Source organism: Rana temporaria, chromosome 1 (assembly GCF_905171775.1).
Source record: "Rana temporaria chromosome 1, aRanTem1.1, whole genome shotgun sequence".
NCBI classification, from domain to species: Eukaryota; Metazoa; Chordata; class Amphibia; order Anura; family Ranidae; genus Rana; species Rana temporaria.
This window is the reverse complement of record NC_053489.1, coordinates 122,871,566-122,893,667: the sequence shown is the minus strand read 5'-3', so window position 1 is coordinate 122,893,667 and position 22,102 is coordinate 122,871,566. Positions and strand designations below refer to the sequence as shown.

General features: G+C 40.9%; 1 protein-coding gene across 4 annotated transcripts in view; it reads left to right on the top strand.

The window, feature by feature from the left end:
• Positions 1-22,102, top strand: part of KIAA0825 (KIAA0825 ortholog) — a 559,317-nt gene that overhangs the window by 156,657 nt on the left and 380,558 nt on the right. For all 4 annotated transcript variants that reach the window (XM_040342242.1, XM_040342235.1, XM_040342259.1 and 1 more), the window contains exon 9: positions 6,199-6,349. In XM_040342242.1, coding sequence (XP_040198176.1) covers positions 6,199-6,349 — 151 coding nt within the window. The remainder of the gene's footprint in view (positions 1-6,198; positions 6,350-22,102) is intronic.

Genomic DNA, 22,102 nt, shown 5'->3' with positions numbered 1-22,102 from the left:
ATGCTATTGACTTGAAATGTTCACTACATGTCAGTAACAACCCATGCAATCCATACAAAGAAACCAAAACAAATAAGTTCAGAAATTAAGATATGTGTAATAAAATGAAATGACACGTGGAAAACGTATTGAACAAGCTAACTATAATTTATTTAATACTTCGTACAAAATCCTTTATTGGTAATGACAGCTTCAAGACTCCTCCTGTATGGAGAAACTAGTCGCATGTATTGCTTGGTTGTGATTTGGGCCCATTCTTCCACACAGTCTTCAAATCTTGAAGGTTCCGCTGGCCTCTTCTATGAACTCTGATCTTTAGTTCTTTTAATAGATTTTCTATTGGATTCAAGCCAGCTGATTGGCTGGGCCATTCTAGTAGCTTTTATTTTCTTTCTGTGAAACCAATTGAGAGTTTCCTTGGCTTTGTGTTTGGGATCATTGTCTTGCTGAAATGTCAACCCTTGTTTCATATTCCTTATCCTGGTAAATGGCAGCAAATTTTTATCAAGAGTCTCTTGGCACATTTTTCTATTCATCCTTCCTTCAATTATATAAAGTTTCCCAGTGCTATATGCTAGGGGTGCGCATCTTCGGTGGTCTCACGATTCGATTACGATTATCATGTCAACGATTTGATTCGATTAGATTCGATTCCGCTATGCATAACAATGCATCACGATTAGAAAGATGGAGGAGTCTGGAGATAGGGAAGGAAGAATCCATGAATAGGAAAGGAAGGATGGAGTAGTCTGGAGATGGGAACTAAAAGGATGGAAGAGTCCAGGGATAGGAAAATGGGAATCCATGAATAAGGAAAAAAGGATGGAGGATAGAAATGGAAGCCTGGAAGAGTCCAGGAATATTATTAGATGGAAGAGTCTGGGGGGGGGGGGGGTGATAGGAACTGAAGGATCCAAGGGTCGGTCCAGAGATTAGAATGGGTGGGACCTCTGATTGTTCAGGGCTGCATGGGGTGGGGTTTTGGAGCCTGTGAATGGAGGTGAGGTGGGTGAGACCTATGCGGTGGCCATTGGTTTGAATGGGGAGATGGAAGAGGAATGGGCTGGAAGCCATATTCGTCTGATGTGTAGTTTAGGTGATCTGGGGTTAGTGAACAGGAGTAGTTTGAGACATATATATATATATATATATATATATATATATATATATATATATAAAATGTGGGTGGGTGGGGTGGTCGAAAGATAGTGGGACCTGCGGGGGGAGGAAGGGGCTGTGAAGAACATTAGGCAGTTTGACAGCCAGCTGGGAAACATGCTGTCATATCTGCATTAAAAACAAAATAAAGTGGGCGCTATATAATTAGTTGGCAGCTAGCACTTGTAATAGACCATAAAACAAAAAATGGTGTGCACTGCTTTGCGGTGATAAACGTACAAAAAAGTTTTAAGTAGTGAACAAATATGGTCCTGAAATATATTTATATATAAATCTGATCTGATTGAAAGAAATCTTCTGTGTATTCAAAGTAATTCCAGTGCTGAGTGTGCTCTGCTGAGTTCAAATCATTCCTGATTTCTGGTGAATGATTTGAACACAGCAGAGCACACTCAGCACTGGAACTACTTTGAATACACAGAAGATGTCTTTCAAACAGATCACAGATATATATATTTCAGGACTATATTTGTTCACTACTTAATAAGACTCTTTTGTACATTTATCACCGCAAAGCACTGCACACCATTTTTTGTTTTATTGCCCTATCTGCATTTTGCATACAGTCTGGCACCTCCCTTACCATGTCAAGTCATTTCAGTGTCCTCCCAGTGGCCCCGTCACCTGGCTCTACCCTCTTCTGGCTCTCCTCCGGCTCTGCCTCATCCTCCTTCATGACACCTCCGGCTGGATACGCCGCGGCCGCCCTGAACCCTTTCCGGGACCAACAGCACTGATGGCTCCACTCTTCTCCTCGGTGCTCCGTAAGCCTGCCGCCGCCACTCTTAGCAGCAGGGATAGCTCTAGCCACCACAAGCTCTGGCCCCAGCACTCCATGTCCCTGCCAACGCGCACACAGCGTGGCTCCTCACTACCACATTCCGTCACCATGACGCCACCTGGGATCACTGTCTATTGGCTGGTGAGGGGGTGGGACGATGAGGGGAGAGGGAAGGTGATTGATGGATGGTCTCACTCGGCTCTGCTGCAGTCTGTCTCCTCTGAGCCTCTCGCGACACAGGGGGATGACGTCAGCAGGAGGAGGGAGGCGGAAAAAACAGAGCGAAAACCTCAGCTTGCTTTGGCTCCACTTGGAGGCAGGATATGGCGCTGCGGCACGGCGCGAGGATGACGTCATCCTCAATAATCAATTATTTAAAGCTACAGCATCGATGCCGCATCGTGGACGATCGAATCCCGATGCATTGATGCAACGATTATATTCAATACCCCTACTATATGCTGGAAAAAAAGCCCCACCAAATGATGTTTCCACCTCCAAAATTCACTGTTGGTATTAGTGTGTTTATGGTGTGTATTATGGCATCCAAAAAGTAAAATTTTGGTTTCATCTGACCAGACTATATTCTCCCAGTATTTAACAGGTTTGTCTAAATGTTGTGCAGCAAACTTTAAACAAGCTTCAATATGCTTTTTCTTCAGCAACCTAAACCCGCCCCTACCTATAGTTGGTCTGGCAAAAAAGAGCACTGGAATAACAAAAGAAATACAGGAGTGGAACCAAAACGTATTCAAAGTCCCAACCCTATCCCCCCTTTTTAATACCATTTAGGGATGGAGATGCGTTTTCAGGAGTGGAATAGAGTGCCTCCATCGATCTACCACCAACAGTTAACTTATGCATTGTCATTTTTTGACTAGCTGACCCAATTTGATGTGGTCCGCACTTAGTCTGGTGGTATTTTGGTTTGGTAGGCATGTTTTGGTTCCACTCCTGTATTTCTTTTGTTATTCCAGTGCTCTTTTTTGCCAGACCAACTATAGGTAGGGGCGGGTTTAGGTTACCACCTGCCCCCTATCTATTGATTAGCACGCCTGTGCTCCTTATTAGGAGGCTTTAAAATCATAGCTAGGACTGCAGTACACGGAGTGCCTTGACGTTTGGCCTGCAGCTTAAACAGGTATTTGTAAATACATGCAACTAAACCTCTGTTTTTAATTACATACAGTTAGATAGATCCATTTGGTTTAGTGCTTTTTTGGTTGGCAACTTTGAGCCTGGCTATTATGGAAACATTTTTTATATTCCATATATATATTTAATCGCATACTGCTAAAAACGCATCTCATTCAAAGTCCCAACTCTCCCCCCTTTTTAATACATTTACAGGAATAGAGCCCTGTGGTAGTGTCTATCATATGCCTCATTCAAAGTCCCAACCCTATCCCCCCCTTTTTAACACATTACTTTATTTCTGAACTTATTTGTTTTGGTTTCTTTGTATGTATAGAATACATGGATTGTTACTGACATGTGGTGAAAATGTTATGTCAATAGCGCCTTTACAAATATATTTACCTAGAAAAATGGTGACATGTTCAATACTTATTATACCCACTGTATATGATGCAGAGCTTGAAGTTAAATAAAAAGTGAATATCCTGACAAAATGGCAGCTGCAATCTTTACCAGAAGTCAGGCAATACCAAAAAGACACCAGAAAACATGATACTTGTATATGTGTAGGAGGAAGGGCTCCCACCCGTGGTCTGATGAAGAGAGAAAGAGAAACAGCATTGTGCTGAAGTTGATACATTGTAAACAATCTGCCCTGATTTAAGCTGGCCATACAATTATACTATTTTCTTATTAAATTTCCTTTAGATTTACCTTCAACTATGCAGTGCAAAGGCAAGCCCGATTGCGTGTTTAGGTTTTACCTCATGTTACATGGTTTTGGTAAATCTAAAGGAAAATTGGAACAAGAACATTTTATAATGTAAGGCCAGCCTAACTCAAAAGCTGTAATGTGTTTCTGAAAGAATAAATTAACTGCATCTGTGATCCTAACAGCTTCCTTTCGGCTGGTAAATGAGTCCCTTGCAAGACAAGACAGTAAGAGCAAGGCATTTTCTACCATACTATATGAATGACTCATGCATATACAAACCCGGAGTCAATTTACATGTGATTAAGCTGTGAGCTCAATGTAACAGGGCAGAATTAGTGAAAGCCAGTCCCTTTCTGAGGCACAACCTTTGGGGAAAACTGATTTGATTTGTAGTTTTCAGCGCATATATACACTAGATTACCAAATGTATTGGTATGTCTGCTTTTACACACACATGAACTTAGTCTTCGGGCCAGATCCACGAAGCGCGGCGCTTCTCTCCATCCGGCGTAGTGTATCTCAGATACACTACGCCACCGTAACTTACCTTTTTTTTTTTGTATCCTCAAAGATTTCCCGCTGTAAGTTACGGTGGCTTAGTGTAACTTAGGCGGCGTAAGGGCGCGCAATTCAAATGTATGTAATGGGGGCGTGTTTTATGTCAATACGTCGTGACCCGACGTAAATGACTTTTTTTTTTAACGGCGCATGCGCCGTTCGTGGGGGTATTCCAGTGCGCATGCTCAATATTAAACCTGAACAAGCCAATGCTTACGACGGTGACGTCATTCTACGTAAAGCCCTATTCGCGAACGACTTACGCAAACAACGTAACATTTTCAAAATTCGACGCGGGAACGACGGCCATACTTAACATAGGATACGCCTCATATAGCAGGGGTAACTATACGCCGGAAAAAGCCGAACGCAAATGACGTAAAAAAATGCGCCGGCCGGACGTACGTTCGTGGATCGCCTATCTAGCTAATTTGTATACTCGACGCGGAATTCGACGGAAACGCCACCTAGCGGCCAGCGTAAATATGCACCTCCGATCCGACGGCGTACTAAGATGTACGCCTGTCGGATCGAGCCCAGATTCCGTCGTATCTTGTTTTGTGGATACAAAACAGAGATACGACGGGGGAACTTTGAAATTACGCGGTGTATCCATAGATACGCCGGCATATTTCTTTTGAGGATCTGGCCCTCAGTCTGTAGGGTTCAATATTGAGTTGGCCCACCCTTTGCAGCTATAACACCGTCAACTCTTCTAGGAAGGCTGTCCACAAGGTTTAGGAGTGTGTCTATGGGAATGTTTGACCATTCTTCCAGAAGTGCATTTGTAAGGTCAGGCACTGATGTTCGACAAGAAGGCCTGGTTCACAGTCTCCACTCTAATTCATCCTAATAGTGTTCTATTATTTTGAGGTCAGGACTTTGTGCAGCCCAGTCAAGTTCCTCCACCCCAAACTCGCTCATCTATGTCTTTTTGGACCCCTTGCTAAGTGCATTGGTGTGCAGTCATGTTGAAACAGGAAGGGTCCATCCCCAAACTGTTCCCACAAGTTGGGAGCATGAAATTGTTCAAAATGTCTTGGTATGCTGACGTCTTAAGAGTTCCCTTCACTGGAACTAAGGGGCCAAACCCAACCCCTGAAAAAAAACACATCATAATCCCTCCTCCACCAAAGGAATTGGACCAGTGCACAAAGCAAGCTTCATAAAGACATGGAGTAGCGAGTTTGTGGTGGAGGAACTTGACTGGTCTACATAGAGTCCTGACCTCAACCCGATAGAACACCTTTGGGATACATCAATGCCTGACCTCACAAGTGGGCTTCTAGAAGAATGGTCAAACATTCCCATAGATGCACTCCTAAACCTTGTGGACAGCCTTCCCAAAAGAGTTAAAGCTGTTATAGCTGCAAAGGGGGGGAGGGGGCGGCAACTTAGTATTGAACCCTACGGACTGAGACTGGGATGCCATTAAAGTTCATGTGCATGTAAAGGCAGGTGTCCCAATACTTTTGATAATATAGTGTGTGACTTAAGCCTTATTAGTAGTAACATTTTTATCATTATCTATTGATGTATTTGTTAAAATTAAATATATTACTTTTTGTCAACACTATGGCTTCTGATATATTTTTATTTTAAAAAGGCTGAGAATTAGCAGAAGTCTTTGTAAAAATAGTTTTTCTTAATTTCAAAAACTCTATGAAAGTCCATTTGTTTTAAGTACTGCAAACAGACATTCACTGCTCAGTTCCAGGGTAAGCATCTGACTGATGTGTTATGATCAGAACCATGTGTTACTGCGTATTGTTATAGTCTACCTCACTGGCATTCAGTGTCTCTTGTTTTGATCATCTCTTTATCACAGGCCGTTGTTTATTGCTGCTGTCCAGCGATATCAGGAATTCATCAGCGATCTCCAGATTCAGGTTACAAATTACTGTGTCAACGTTTGTGCTACAAGCCTTCTTCAGGATGCAGAGAGCCACCACTGGGATGACAACAAAGCTTTTTATGAGGTGCGATTGTAAGGACAACACACTGGTATATTTCAATGGCTGACATGATAGGAAATTCAAACCATAAGCTCTCCACCATACCTTTTCCCAGTAGAGGCATCTGTACTGCAGCTAGAATCCAGCCGAGACAAATCCTGTTCAAGTAACACTCTGTATATACAGATTTGATCATAAGTTTACATACCGTGGCAGAATTTAAAATTTTTTGGCAATTTTTCAGAGAATATGAATGATAACACAAAAACTTTTCTTTCACTCATGGTTAGTGTTTGGCTGAAGCCATTTATTATCAATCAACTGTGTTTACTCTTTTTAAATCATAATGACATCACAAACTACCCAAATGACCCTGATCAAAAGTTTACATTCCCCAGTTCTTAATACTGTGTATTGCCCCCTTTAACATCAATGACAGCGATTTCCCCAGAGTGGCTCAATGATATTAAGGTCAGGAGACTGAGATGGCCACTTCAGAACCTTCACTTTATTCTGCTGTAGCCAATGATAGGTCGACTTGGCCTTGTGTTTTGGATAACTGTCATGTTGGAATGTCGGAGTACGTCCCATGCGCAGCTTCCTGGCTGATAAATGCAAATGTTCCTACAGTATTTTTTGATAACATACTGCATTCATCTTGCCATCAATTTTGGCCAAATTTCCTGTGCCTTTGTAGCTCACACATCCCCAAAGCATCAGCGATCCACCTCCGTGTTTCACAGTAGGAATGGTGTACCTTTCATCATAGGCCTTGTTGACTCCTCTCCAAATGTAGTGTTTATGGTTGTGGACAAAAAGCAGAATTTTGGTCACATCACTCCAAATTACTTTGTGCCAGAAGGTTTGAGGCTTGTCTCTGTGCTGTTTGGCATTTTGTAAGCGGAATAATTTGTGGCTTTTGTGTAGTAATGGCTTTCTTCTGGTGACTCGACCATGCAACCCATCTTTCTTCAAGTGTCTCATTATTGTGCATTTTGAAACAGCCACGCAACATGTTTTCAGAGAGTCCTGTATTTCATCTGAAGTTATTTGTGGGTTTTTCTTTGCATCCAAAAAAAATTTCTGGCAGTTATGGCTGAAATTTTAGTTGTTCTATCTGACCATGGTTTGGTTTCAACAGATCCCCTCATTTTCCACTTCTTGATCAGAGTTTGAACACTGCTGATTGTCATTCTCAATTCCTTGGCTATCTTTTTATATCTCTTTCCTGTTTTATACAGTTTAACAACATTTTCTCACAGATCCTTTGACATTTATTTTGCTTTCCCCATGACTTAGAATCCAGAAACTTCAGTGCAGCACTGGATGAAAGATGCAAGGGTCTGTCAGGAGTCCAGAAACTCATTGACCTTTTACACACACACACACACACACACACACACAAACACACACACTAATTACAAGCAAATAAATCACAGGTGGGGATGGTTAACTTTTTAATAGCCATTCAAACCCCTTTGTGTCAACTTGTGTGCATGTTATCAGTCCAAAATCACCAGAGTATTTGAACTTTTGTGGGGGGTGTATAATGATAAGGGGGGGCACTAATAATAAAGTGCTATAGTGTAATAATCAAAGGAAACATTAATTGGAAAGCATTATATGAACTATATAAACAACAATACAGTAATATTCTAAAGTGCAAGTGCATGTGTGCTAACACATCAATAAACAAAAAAGTGCAAAATAAATCAAAAAATGTACTTTTAATAGCTTACCACTAAGCTACTATTGCTGCAATTTTTGGATTTATTTTGCACTTTTTTGTTTATTGATGTGTTAGCACACATGCACTTGCACTTTAGAATTTTACGGTATTGTTGTTTATACAGTTCATATAATGCTTTCCAATTAATGTTTCCTTTCATTTTTACACTATAGCACTTTATTATTAGCACGCCCTTATTATACACCCCCCACATTACTAAAATTGTCATCTATAGCACTTTTAGGGGAGCAGCTTTATTATAATTTATATATATATTTAACCATATCGCGGAGTTCTCCCCCTTTCTCTCTCTGTAAACTTTTGATCAGGGTCATTTGGGTAATTTCTGTTGTGATTCTGATTTAAAAAGAGTAAACACAGTTGATTGAAAACAAGTGGCTTCAGCCAACGTTTTTGTGTTATCATTCATATTCTCTGAAAAATGGTCAAGAAATTATAAATTCTTATAAGCACAACTGTATCTATAAATTTTTGACCAAAAAAAGAAAATTCTAACTGGAAAATTTGTTGTTATTAGAACTTAAACAGTGTCCTATTAGAAATTACTTGCATTCTGTTCTTGTGGTGATTTTCTAGTCATAGTAGGACTTTTAAACTGTGTGAAGGAAAGATAAAATGTACTCTTATATTAGCCTTCCATAGTTGTTAATGTGGAATGTCAAGCCTACCATTTTGGGTTAAAGGTAACTATGCTGACATATTTGTTATAGCAGTGTGTGCAGTCCTAAAGTGAAGATCTAGTGCCACAAAGCTTCCCTACTAAACTTCCAGCTTCAGTCCCTTCATTGCTGATAAATCTCAATATTTAGTGGGCGGCACAGTGGGCGCTCTGTTACTTTTTCTATACAAAAGGCATCAACACATGCAAAGAGTGTAGCAAAGTACCTTTGTGGTGCCATGGATATACGGTATATTAGAGCAAAATATCTAATATAAGGTCCGTGCTGTGAAGAGGCTGCTAGCAGAAAGGTTGATATACAAAAACCCTATAAAGTCCTATGGAATTAAAAATAAAATCACCTGCAGCACCACACAATCAGAGTGAAACAACTAAACACATATATTTATATTGATTTTTCTACTCCGTATAGATATCAATCAAAAGTGCGGTATAATATCACAATACAAATAGGCCCGGATTCACAGACAGCGGCACACATTTATTCCGCCGTAGCGTATCTCCTTTACCCTACGCCGACGCAGCGCAGAGAGGCAAGCATGGAATTCACAAAGGACTTCCTCCCAAAACTGCGCTGGGTTTCCTAGGCGTAAGCCGGCGTCAGTGGAAGTGGGCGTGAGCCATGCTAATGAGGCGTGACCCCATGCAAATGATGGGCCGAGCGCCAGACAGATACATATCGCCAACTGCGCATGCGCCGAGACGTGGACGCATCATTCTGCGCATGCTCAGAATCACGTCGGAACAACTGCCTAAGATACGCCAGATCACTGCCTACGGCGTGAACGTAACCTACGCCCAGCCATATTCACGTCCAACGTAAACTACGTAAAATAGGCCGGCTTGGGTTCCCTGGTGCAGCCCTTTGCATGGATGCTGCTGAGTTACACCTTTATGGGGCATAACTTTACGCCGTACGTACAACTTGCGCGCACCAGACATAGCCTGCGTCGGGCGCAAGTACGATCGTGAATCGGCGTATCTCCCTCATTTACATATTTGAAAAGAAAATCAATGGGAGCGACACATGCGTCCAGTGTAAATATGCGCCCACTCTACGCCAGCGTAGGCAAGTTACGTCGGTGGGATGAAGCCTGTTTTTAGGCATATCTTAGTTTGTGGGTCCGGTGCACATCTGGAGATACGTCGGTGCAAGTGCTTTGTGAATCCGGGCCATAAAGTATATATGTATAAAAGTGCATAAAGTGCAAAAATAAAGTCCTGTATAGTGCTAAAGTCACCCGCTGCATGATATCAGTCAGCAGTAGATTTCCATGTACGCTACAGTGGTTTTGCATTGATATATCGGCCTGTTTGTTTGGCATAGTATGTATGCGATTCTCATGGTGCTATAAATATTGCACTATTACCATCTTTGCTGGGTCCAGTGTGAGCTTTATTTGCTGCACCTTAAATTGGTGCTGAGAATTGGAGAGGAGAGCGCTGTGAATGGATGCATAGGCTACCCAAGCTGACACCTACCTATGATGACATAGGACACCTACCTATATTAAGCTTGCTACACATTTTGTGGCACATTTTCTGGTAAGTGCGGCATTATAATACATATGTTTTTTGAACTATACCGGCTTTATCTGTACTTTATGCACTTTTATAATGTTTACTTAATTTTTATTTATTATAATACTGCACTTTAGGATTGATGTATTTAGATTTATGTTGGTTTTTGCACTCTATATAGATATGGGACCAATTGTTTCACTTTGTGAATAATTGTTGCACTCTATTAGCCGGATTCAGAAAGACTTACGCCAACGTATCTTCTGATACGCCGCGTAAGTGCACGGATGCGCCGTCGTATCTCTGCGCCTGATTCTTGAAATAAGATACGCCTGAATTTTGGCTCCATCCGACCGACGTAAGTCTCCTACGCTGTCGTATCTTGGGCGCATATTTATGCTGGCCGTAAGGGGCGCTTCCATTTATTTGCGCGTAGAATATGTAAATGAACGAGATACGCCGATTCACGAATGTACTTACGCCCGTCGCAGTAACCTACGCTGTTTACGTAAGGCGTACATCCGGCGTAAAGTTATTCCACACAATAGCAGGTGTAAGTCATGTTAGGGTATGGACGTCGGAACAGCCGTTGTATTTTACATCGTTTAGGTAAGTCGTACGTGAATGGGGCTGGGCTTCGGTTACGTTCACGTCGTAGGCATTGAGCCGTCGTGTCTTAGGGAGTATATGTGACGTGATTCTAAGCATGCGCCGTTCGTTCGGCCCTTCATTTACATGGGGTCACGCTTCGTTTTAATACATCACGCCCACTTCCTTGCTACTTTGAATTCACCCCTCCAGCGAGAATCACGGTAAAAAACGCCGCATTTTGTCGCGACAAATCGCGGTAAACGCCGCAATTTGACGCGGTAAAAAACTCAGCAAATCGCCTACGCCTAGATGTGATAACTCAGTAAATCAAGTAATAATTGCTTAAAACATACCATATTGACCAAAACTATACAGGTGCATACTGCATTAGCTTTTCACAAGTGTGCCAAGTTGGCAGATTTGTTTTAAGCCAGATTTTGTTTGCCAGGCTTCATTCTAAAACTGAATTTGCTGATAGTAGGGACAAATAATGGGTACGAATAATCAACTTCTTTAGAACTAAAAGGACATCTGGAATCCTGAATTGAGATCTTTCAATGTCTTTCCTTAATTGCACATCTTTCATGTAAACGTCAAAATCTGGACAGCTGGTTTAAATCGGTTCCACCCATATTTTTTCATCCTAAACTAAAATGGATCTGTCTTAATTGTACCATACAGGACACAGGAAAACTATTATTTTATAATGTTTTTATTTTAAAGTAATAGATTACAACAGTTACAGAATGTCAGATGACAACAACTTAGAATGAGATACAGCATTGAAATACAGATAAATGCAATAATTGTACTGTTGTAGGAGTTGAAGTATTATACAGATATAAATAAACATAAATAAAAAAAGTTACTAATAAATGGGAACTAATGGAGGGAAGGGAGATGGTAGTGGTTTTCCGAAGGTGGATTTCATTTATTTTATTTCACTATTATCCATGAAAGGGTATCAATACCATGACATGAGAACTCTTGAGTCAAAAGTGTCTGACGTATAGTATATGGCCCAGGGTTTCCATATTCTATCGAATTTTTCCAATCCATTTTTGTCTAGCGCTTTTAGTTTAGCATGTATGAATGAAAGATTCAATCTTTTTTCGGCTTCCGACAACAGTAATGCAGGTGATTTCCATGCACTAGCTATTACCTGTTTCGCAGCTATCATAAACAAAAGAAATAACTTATGCTGAGAAAGGGTTTCTGGTTTAATGTTAAGTAAGGCCGTCATTGGATCTGGTAATATAATACAGTCAAATATTTTAGAAGCGATTCTAAAAATCCCTTCCCAGAATTTCCTTACAAGTGGACACTGCAACCAGATGTGGATATATGTTCCTTTGTCTGGGCAACCGCGGAAACAGAGATCTGAACAGTTTGCTGAAAATTTTGCTAATCTATTGGGAACCAGGTACCAGCGGGAAGAAACTTTATATGATGTTTCCATTGCCGATACATTTATAGATGAAGAGCTAGTATTAGACCAAATGCTTGCCCAGGTTTCGTTATTAATTTTACATTCCAGGTCTAATTCACATTTAGCAATATAAGAAGGTATTATGGTATTTGTTTTAGTAAACAATTGGGAATAAATTTTTGAAACGACCTTTGGCATGTGGATCTTTGAGACATATCCTTTCAAACTGGGTAATATTATTTAAATTATCGCTAAGGCTAAGGGAAGGTCCATAAAAGTTTTTGATTTAAAGGTATCTGAAAATTTCTGTAGTGGGGAGGCAGGATGCCTCACAAAGGTCTGGAAAAGGTTGAATTGTAGTTGTTGATGCTATGTGATATAAACACGTAATACCAGCCCTGATCCAAGCCTTAAAAGTTTTTGGAAATACCCATGCTGGATAAAAGGTCGGATTTTTATAAAAGGAAAGAAGCGTAATGTGTGGGGATTGCAATCCATGAGAGGTTTTGTACCTATCCCATAATGACAATGAGTGTTTCGAGATTGTATTTTTAATTTTTCTACGGTTTTGAGGGCTCAGCCAAAGGATATTATTAGTAGGAAGAGGGTCAAAGTCTATTGCCTCAATAAGTATCCACAATGGGGTTTCTGTGGTTGAGTGGTACTTTGATAGTTGCGCCAATTGTGCTGCTTTGTAATATGTTGCAAAATCTGGAAATCCCAGCCCACCCATCAATTTGGGTAGAATTAATGTTTTTCTAGGCAATCTGAGTTTTTTCTTCCCCCACGTGAACTGTGTTACTTTATGCTGGATCAATCTAAGAAAATAAGCAGGAATGTGAATTGGAAGGGTTTGAAATAGATATAAAAACTTGGGGAGTATAGCCATTTTTATTATGTTGATTTTCCCAAACCAGGAAATCGGTAAAGAAGACCAGTCGGATAACAATCTAGTGACACTTTTCAGTAAGGGAGGGTAGTTGGCGGTAAATAATTTGGAGGCATTAGCTGTAAGGTGTATACCCAGATATGGTATACTACGGTCTGCCCATTTAAAGGGCAGTGAGGACTGTAAATTTTGTTTCACCGTGTCACTGAGTGAAATATTCAGTGCCAGAGATTTTTGGTTATTAACTGTGAGGCCGGAAATGTGGGAGAATTTGTGAAGTACCCGCATTAGATTGGGGCCGATATCTGCGGTGAGGATAAAAATAAGAGTATATCATCCGCAAATAGACTTATTTTGTGGTGACATCCGCCTAGCTCTATACCCGTGATCGTTGGTTCCATCCTTATCCTTTGTGCTAGAGGTTCAATAATTAAAGCAAATAATAGCGGTGATAGAGGACACCCTTGACGAGTCCCTCTCTGTATATTAAACTCTTCCAATTTGTAACTGGCATATTTAATATAGGCCTTGGGATTGTGGTACAGTGCTGCAATCCAACCCATAAAATGTGGGCCAAAGCCCCATTTCCTAAGAGCGAACTGCATATACGACCATGAAACTGTATCAAATGCTTTTTTTAAGTCGAGAGAAAGAAAACATGAGGGTATTCGACGCATTTTAGCTGCATGGGATAGAAGAGCAGCACGTCCAATATTATCGCCAGCTTGTCGGATAGGGATGAAACCAGTTTGATCACGGTGTATTAGTTTGCCAATTATCATATTTAATCTGGTTGCTAAAACTTTGGCTAAAATTTTCACATCGATATTCAGCAGAGAGATGGGGCGATAGTTTGACCAAACTGAATCGTCCACATGTGGTTTAGGCAGCATGCAGACAGTTGCAGTTAAGGTTTCTTTCCTAAAAGAATGGTTATCCAAGAGAGAATTAAAGGTATTCGTTAGAATTGGTGACAGGATATCTGTAAAGGTTTTGTAGTAGAGGGCAGAAAACCCATCAGGCCCTGGTCGTTTATTTACTTTCAAAGTTTTGATAGCCTGGGACACTTCTTCACTAGACACCGGTTCCTCCATTATTTCCATTTGCGCCTTGGATAATGCAGGAAGGGAGAGCTGAGAGAAAAAGCTGTTTGCTTTAGATTGATCCAACTCATTATTAGATGAGTATAGACTTTCTAACTGTGTTTTAAATTTTTGTAGGATTTTCACAGGGTTAGTGGAGTATACTCCTCCTGAAAGCTTAAGGTGAATTGGTTTATTATTATTTTGACAGGATTTCAATGTTCGGGCTAGAAGTGTATTTGGTTTGTTTGCATTTATGAAATAATTATGTTTCAATATTTTTAAATATTCTATCCGCTGACTCATTGAGGAATAGATCAAATTCCAGCTTGGCCTTCCCTAGTCGCAATCTGGATGATGTAGAGGGATTTTGCTGGAAAGCCATATGACAGGAGTTAAAATTTGTTTCCAGGGTATGGTACAAGGCTTTTCTTTCTCTATTACATAATTTAGCTTGGCGTAAACATATACCCCGGAGAACAGGTTTATGGCCTTCCCATAAAGTAGTTTGGGAAATACCTGGAGTGGAATTAAATTTTAGGTACTCCCGTAGTGCAGTTTCAATATTCTGTTTATATAATGGGTTTTTGAGCAAAAAGTCTTTAAGCAGCCACTTGGCGTCACGCGCTTTCGGTATTGTAGATGCTATGGTATTGAAGACTGCACTATGGTCAGACCATGGGATGGGTAAAATTTTGGAGTTTAATATTTCCGGCGTCATACCTATAGGCATAAAAATGTGGTCTATTCTTGAGAATGATTGACAGGGATAGGAATAGTGAGTGTATTGCCTTTTAGTTGGATTCAGTTCGCGCCAGGAATCCACTAGGTTGTACTTTGCGATTAGTTTTGAAAACTAGTTCCTTTTTTATGTGAATCGATGACCTGCAGCAGATGAGATAGGAAAGAGTTAGGTTTTTTATTTGGAGCATAATATGACACAACGGTGATATCAGAGTCCAATAAATACCCTGTTAGGTTCAAGTATCTGCCTTCCGGATCCTCGATCTCCTTAGTGACTGAGAACGGGGTACTACTGTGAAATGCTATAAGCACACCCCTTTTCTTTGTGGAGGCCGAGGCTGTGTAAACTTGCAGGTAGGACCTACTAAAGAATTTGGGAGTGGATGATGGTGTGAAATGTGTTTCTTGAAGACATATGACATGTGCTTTTTTGGAACCAAAGGTACGAAAGGCTTTAGTGCGTTTTTGCGGGATATTTAAACCTTGGACATTAAGGGACAGTATGTTCAATGGGGCCATGGTATTAAAAAATTGTCAGATCTAATGTTGCCCAGACATGGAATAACAAAGAAAGAGACCACCTTTGGGACGCAAGGAGAAATTGGAAGTGGGGGTGAAAAAAAAAAAATAAGATTCAGGGAAAAAGTAAATTTTAGATATATTCCAAAAAAAAAGCAGAAATGGTATAAGTTCATGACATTTCCGTTGAGGGGAGAGAAAGTCTCCCTCCAAGGGCACATGTGCTACTGTCGACCGTCCACTAAGTCACAGGCGGACGAGGGTAGCAAAGGGAGGCGCAAAGAACAGTCCCACGGGAACCCGAGGAGCCAACCAATTAAATCACATTCTTTCAAACATAGAGTAAAATTAAAACAAAAGTAATAGACCAGGTAGTAATGAACACTTACTAACTGGGGGTTAGTGGAGCACATACCGTACTCATGAAGCAGAGAATCGTGAAAAGGCGAGCCTGGAGGATTAGACATCTACTATTCATCCTCAAAGATTTAATAATAACCTATTACAACTGAAATTTAATGATTGACCCGACCAATACCTGGAAATAAAATATTGGTTAATAACAGTAGAGGAGAACCTGTAAAAGATAACTGCAACAATAACTTATTCTTTACTGAAATGAAAAAGTTACCAGGCAGTCATATGGGGGCCAAAATAAGATCAAGACCAACAGGGTCAAGCAGATTCCCAGAGAAAGGGAGAAAAGGAAATAAGCACAGTTTGTGATCCTATTCAGTCCATAGAGTCACAGGGATCAGGAACAGATGACGGCTTGCGAAGTCTCTTGTTGGGACTATGATCCCCATTTTCTCTGGAGGCAGAAGAGGAGTTATACTTGTCAGGATGCGAGGAGTACTTTGGGCGAGAGTCCGAGGCGTCATGGACGGCGTTCATCAGCCCCACATTCTGCAGAGTAGTTTGCAAATCCATTGCGCTACGGCAAGTATATTTGTGGTTTAGGTATGAGAATCTCACAGAGAAGGGGAAGCCCCACTGGTAGATGATGGTGTTGCGTTGCAATATTTGGAGGAGTGGTCTCAAAGCCCTTCTTTTGTGATAGTTAGCTGCGACAGATCGTCGAAAAGTTGGTAATTGTATCCTTGAAATTGCAACGTATTTTTATGCCTTGCTGAATTCATTAGTAGTTCTTTGGTCCGGTAGTAATGAAATTTTGCGATAATATTGCGTGGCGGGCCATCTGTTTTTTTTTAAGCAAGGGCTTTGTGTACCTTTTCCATTTCAAGTCGCTCCACCGGTATTCCCGGTTGCAGTTCCTGAAAAAGAGCAGTCATTGTGGCCTGTAAATCAATCACTGTTTTGGGGATTCCTCTAATGCGAATATTTGACCTTCTTGCGTGATTTTCGTAATCTTCCAATCTTGTTTGTAGTATCAAATTCTCCTCTTTAAGGTTATCGATTTCTGAGGAGAAATCAGCTGTACATTTTTCCAAATTGTCGGTCCTTAATTCTAGTGCTGATGTTCGCTGTCCTAGTTTCCTTATCTCCTTAGTAAGGCTTGTAGTGATATAGTCTGAGGTAGCCTTTAATGATTTTTGTAACAGCAGCTCTATTTGTTCCAGTGTTACTTGTGGTGGCAAGTCCTTCTGTAATGTTTTATAACAGTTCTCCATAATTTTCCCTGGAGAGTATTTATTTTGGCTTTGTTCCTTTAATGGGGCCGGAGCTTCATTGTGTGACACAGCAGAAGGGGCTGTCTGCTGTTTTAACTCCCTCCTTGTTACATCTGCATAGGATGGCTTCAGTGCCATGACAGGAACACTGTAGCACTGTGAGGCGGCTCTCTCACGCCTGTTTTTGGCACAAAATGTGCTCCAAAACCCCCCGAAAAGGGTACCCTTGTGAGGTAGGTGGCTGTGTGGTCCTTTTGGGTGGCTTTTTGGGCAGGTTTGGGGGTTACCTCTGCCGTTATCAGGCTCCTCAGGTCCGCGGTGTAGGGAGCTCTAGGCAGGCATTACCTCACCGCTGAGCTCCGCCTCTGCACCTAGGAAAACTATTCATACACCATGTGTTATAGGTGTGTACCTGCAGGTAATTGGACACAGCACTGAACCTTGTAATTCTTCCACAAAACACTACCATTTGAAGGTATCACTACCTTGATTTAGTGGTTGGACATGGTCAAATGATTTTGAGAGTTATACTATCAGTAGCACAGCTGTCGGTAGTAAAACTCTTGCCAAAAAGGCTTTTGGTAACAATCAAGACAAAAAGTGATACCTTGGTCCTCCTGGTTGTTTGTTCGACATGGGAATACCCTTTCTACACCCTAACCACGCTAATAAAGCAGTAAATAAATAGTCTAATTTAATATTTTGGTCAGCAATCACAGATCTGCACATACTTGTCTTCTAATACTTGATAGTAAAATAAAATCCAGTATGTTTAAAATAGGTTGACATATATCTGTGTCAAGGCAGGAAGTTCGTTTGCTGTGCAGGTGACTTGTGGAATTAGCAATCTGTGACTGAGCTGTCATCTCTGTGCCAGACATTTACTCTACATAGCATTCTAAATGATCTTTTACTCAGTTTTCTATATAACTGTGGAAACTTTGGCTTTGTCAGCATTATAAATAATTACCAGTGTAATGATAATATTTTGGTTGTTTATGGGATAATGCCCAGATGTTTGTTTCCTGATGCACAAGCTAAGTAAAATCGCACATCTGTTTGTTGTACTAACATACAGAAGTGGCAGATGTTGAAAAGGAGAATGTAACAAGGAATCATGTCAGATTGGGAAAAAAAAAGATGCTTTGGATGAATAGGTGATGGGTATCCAAATTGTATAAGCTAAATGAATAACTGACTATTGTAAACTATGACTGTGGCTTACATGAGGATATATGTTCAAATATTGGAGCATGGATGTTGTCATGCCTGAGCCAAGATAAGAGGTGTGGGAAATGATTGCTAAAGCATTTTGGGAGAAGATGCAGTTTCCCAATTGCATTGGAGCCCTAAACGACAAACAAGTCAGGGTGAAAAAGTTGTCCATGTCTGGATCTTTATTCCAATTATATAAAATACTTTTAATTTTTCCTCTTGGCATTGGTTTATATTGGTTGATATCAGAGCCTACAGCAGCCAATCTGTGATGGGGCATTGCAGATATGAATGACATCTCCAGGTTCCCCCAAGCAGGCCTCTCCCATGCACAGCAGAGCTGAGTCTTCCACTGGTCATCGTGGAAGATGTGGCTTTAGCAGAGTACTGAATGCATCCAATCAATGGGTACGGACTGACCCACAAGCAGAAAATCTTTATTTATTGCCTGTGGAGTACACATTTGGCGTCTGCATTGCAAAATGAAGTATACTCTTGTCCCGAATGCAGTTAGATGTAGAGAATGTGATGAAAGTCCTCCTGGCCTGCTGTATGCACCATAAGGCACTTAGGAACTGGCACCATCAAATTCTTCTCAGGATGTACGTTACGTTCCACTGCACGGGTCATGAGCATCAGAAATCAATGAGCAGATTTTTTTGTGTCCCCAGAGGGTGAAGTGTTCTGGCAAGATTAATATCGGTAGGTCATCTGATATAAATAGGCTTTACATTATCTCCAAATAAAAAAATATATATTTTTGAATACATTTCAAACTTGACTTTTTTTGTTTTGTTCTCCCTGCATAGTTTTTGTCTTTTGTTTCTATGGGAGGTTAAAAAGCACAAATCCTGCTGAGGGGAGGGGGGTGGGTGCCTGGATTTACCCCACATACAAGGAAAATATGTGATGTGGTGATTAGAGCACACATCCCACTGGGGGGTGCTGGGTGCTTTTTTTTGTCGTACATACCGTTATTTCTTTATTTTCCCCCCCGACTTCCGGGTATGAATACCGCGGTAGTGGGCGTTCCTATGCACAGGCAAATTGATTGACGTATGGCATAAGCTTCCCCCCGGAGCATACGGCCACATCACGAGTTGCCGAAAGAAGCCGGACTGCGAGTCGGCGCTATACGGCGCCTGCGCACCGACGTTCGGCTTCTTTCGGCAACTTCTACCCGGAAGCCGGGGGGGAAAATAAAGATATAACGGTATGTACGGCAAAAAAAAAAAAAAAGATCAGCGTAGAGTCAATGTCAGAATGGAGCTTAATGTAATGTTAGAATTTCTTTTTAGGGTGAACCCCCGCTTTAACTTCATCCATTCTTTTTAAAAGGCCTCTGGCTTCATTCTCGCTTGTAAAAATCTTTCTTCAAGGTGTATCCTGTATTAAGCCGCCCTTGCAGCACCATGTGCTTCCCTGGGATCCACACTTGATTCTCTCTGCCCTGCAGAAACCACCCTTTAAACCTATCAGGGATATCCACCTAGAAGATATGTCATGCAAAGCAGCCTTTTTGGTCGGTCTCATGTCTGCCAGATGTATTTTTGAAATGGCAGCCCTTTTCTGTAAAGAGCCATTCCTCCTACTTCAGTGACAAAGTTATCTTACACCCAAGGCCAGCCTTTCTTCTGAAGGTGGTGTCAGCTTTTCACCTCATTGTCCTCCCCTCTTTATGGCCTGCTCCTTAACATCCCCAATAAATCTTTCCACATTGCCTGGACATAGTCATTAAAGTATACCTCAAGGCTACTGCTCCAATTTACAGGCGTTATCCCTATTCGTCCTGTTCTTGGGACCCAGAAAAGCACACCCTGCTTCAAACTTTGCAATTTCACAATGTATACAAAATCTGATTGCAAGAGCTTACATTCTCAAGTTTAATCTCCTACTGCACCCATTTCACCAGGTTGGTGTTAGTTTTGTAAGGCTGCCACCTGGTCTTCTGTTCATACTTTTTTTAAAGTTTTACCAGGTGGATGTTCCATCTTCTACTGATGCAACTTTTGGCAGCAAGTTTATCACAGCGGCTCTCTGAGATTAGGTCTTCTGATTGTTGTTGTTTGGGCCTGTTGGCACGGTCCTGTTTGACTCATGTGTTATAAAACGGATTTACAAAACTATGGTATTAGGGGAGGTGTCCTCTAAAGCTTTGCAAGTGTCCAATAACCTGAAGGTCAAAAATCCTCTTTTAACTTGCAAGATGAAATGCTGACCACCAGTGATGAAATAATTTGTTACAAGAACCACTGGAGAGAGAATTATTAATTCTGAAAGTTTATTGGTGTGAATCAACATTATATTTGGTTATCACTTTAGAGTTGAAGAAAACTTCCACGAGAAAGCAGGGAGTCTGCCAATGCTGCTGTCTTAAAAAAAATACTGTTTACCTGTCTGTCATTCAGATCCAGTAGCTTCAGAACTTTCTGACCTCTGCTGTGGAATGCGCTACCAACTACCATCCGACTGGAGTCGGACCACTTGGCCTTCAGGAGAAAGATTAAAACCCATCTCTTCTGAGGTCAAGGGGTTCTCCTTACCCATGGAATGGAAACAGCGCCCAGAGGCGATTCAGTTCGCATGTGTTGCACTTTACAAGTTTTTCACTCACTCACTCACTCACTCACTGAATCAGAACAAGTATGTAAATTAGTAGGTCTTACAAATTTTTGTCCCGCTTTCTTAAGCTGGTCATACACTGATCGAAAGAGGACAAATTTCAATCAGTGTATGGCCATACCCATTGGCAGAAGTCAATCGTTTGATGGACTTATTTTCAAGGGACATTTTGGAATTCACCTTCTTTGTGTGGATGGAGCAACCTGTTTTAACAAAAAATTTCAACCCATCTGTCACAATAAAAAATTAAAAAAACTAACACTGTTTGGCTAGCTTTTCCATAAAGCAGGCAGACAACTAGCAGTTTATAAAGGTGGGGTCAGCATAGTTCATCTCAATATTTTCTAGTATAGGTTTTTGTTAATGTTCCCCTCACTATGTAGCCTGACCATCATGAAAAGTGTTTGAATCAGTAACATCTCTTTCAAAGTAAGGACAGCGTCAGACTTATTCAAGTACGTTTTACTTTTGCAATCAGCTCAGCATGTGAAATCTATCAAATCTTTTTTTTTTTTTTTTTTTTTTTTCACAAGAAAATCAAATCTTTATCACTCAAACATTATGAGAACACTTCACACATTAGATTCATAGCTGATGCATCCCACCTTCTTCCTAGACACTATAAGGCTGCATTTACACCTGCGCGTTTCCTAAAAGCTCATGCCTCATGTTTCTCAAACGCACTGCAATCACGGGTTGTATATGTTGTGCATTTATTGTTAATGGGAGCCAAAGCGCAGGTAGCAGACGTGTGTCTTGCTGCACACAAACAGGGTTTAAATGGGGCCTAATTAATAATCGATTAATTGCCTAAGGTTATTTACCTGGGGGGAAAGACCCGTCTGTAAAATAGCATAGACCTCTCAACACTGTTCACTTTGTGTATGAAGGATCACAGAACTTTGCATATCTTACAATAGGCTCAATTCAAGGATTTAACAATAGGTTAAGCATCTCCTTTTTTTTTTTTTTTAACCATGTGACTGTAATTTTCAAATCTAATCTGGCTCAACTGAATATAGCTGTCACTTTTTCAAAAATAAGTACCTTATTTGCCGGCGTATAAGACGACCCCCTATTTTTCCAGTGAAAACTTAGGTTTTGG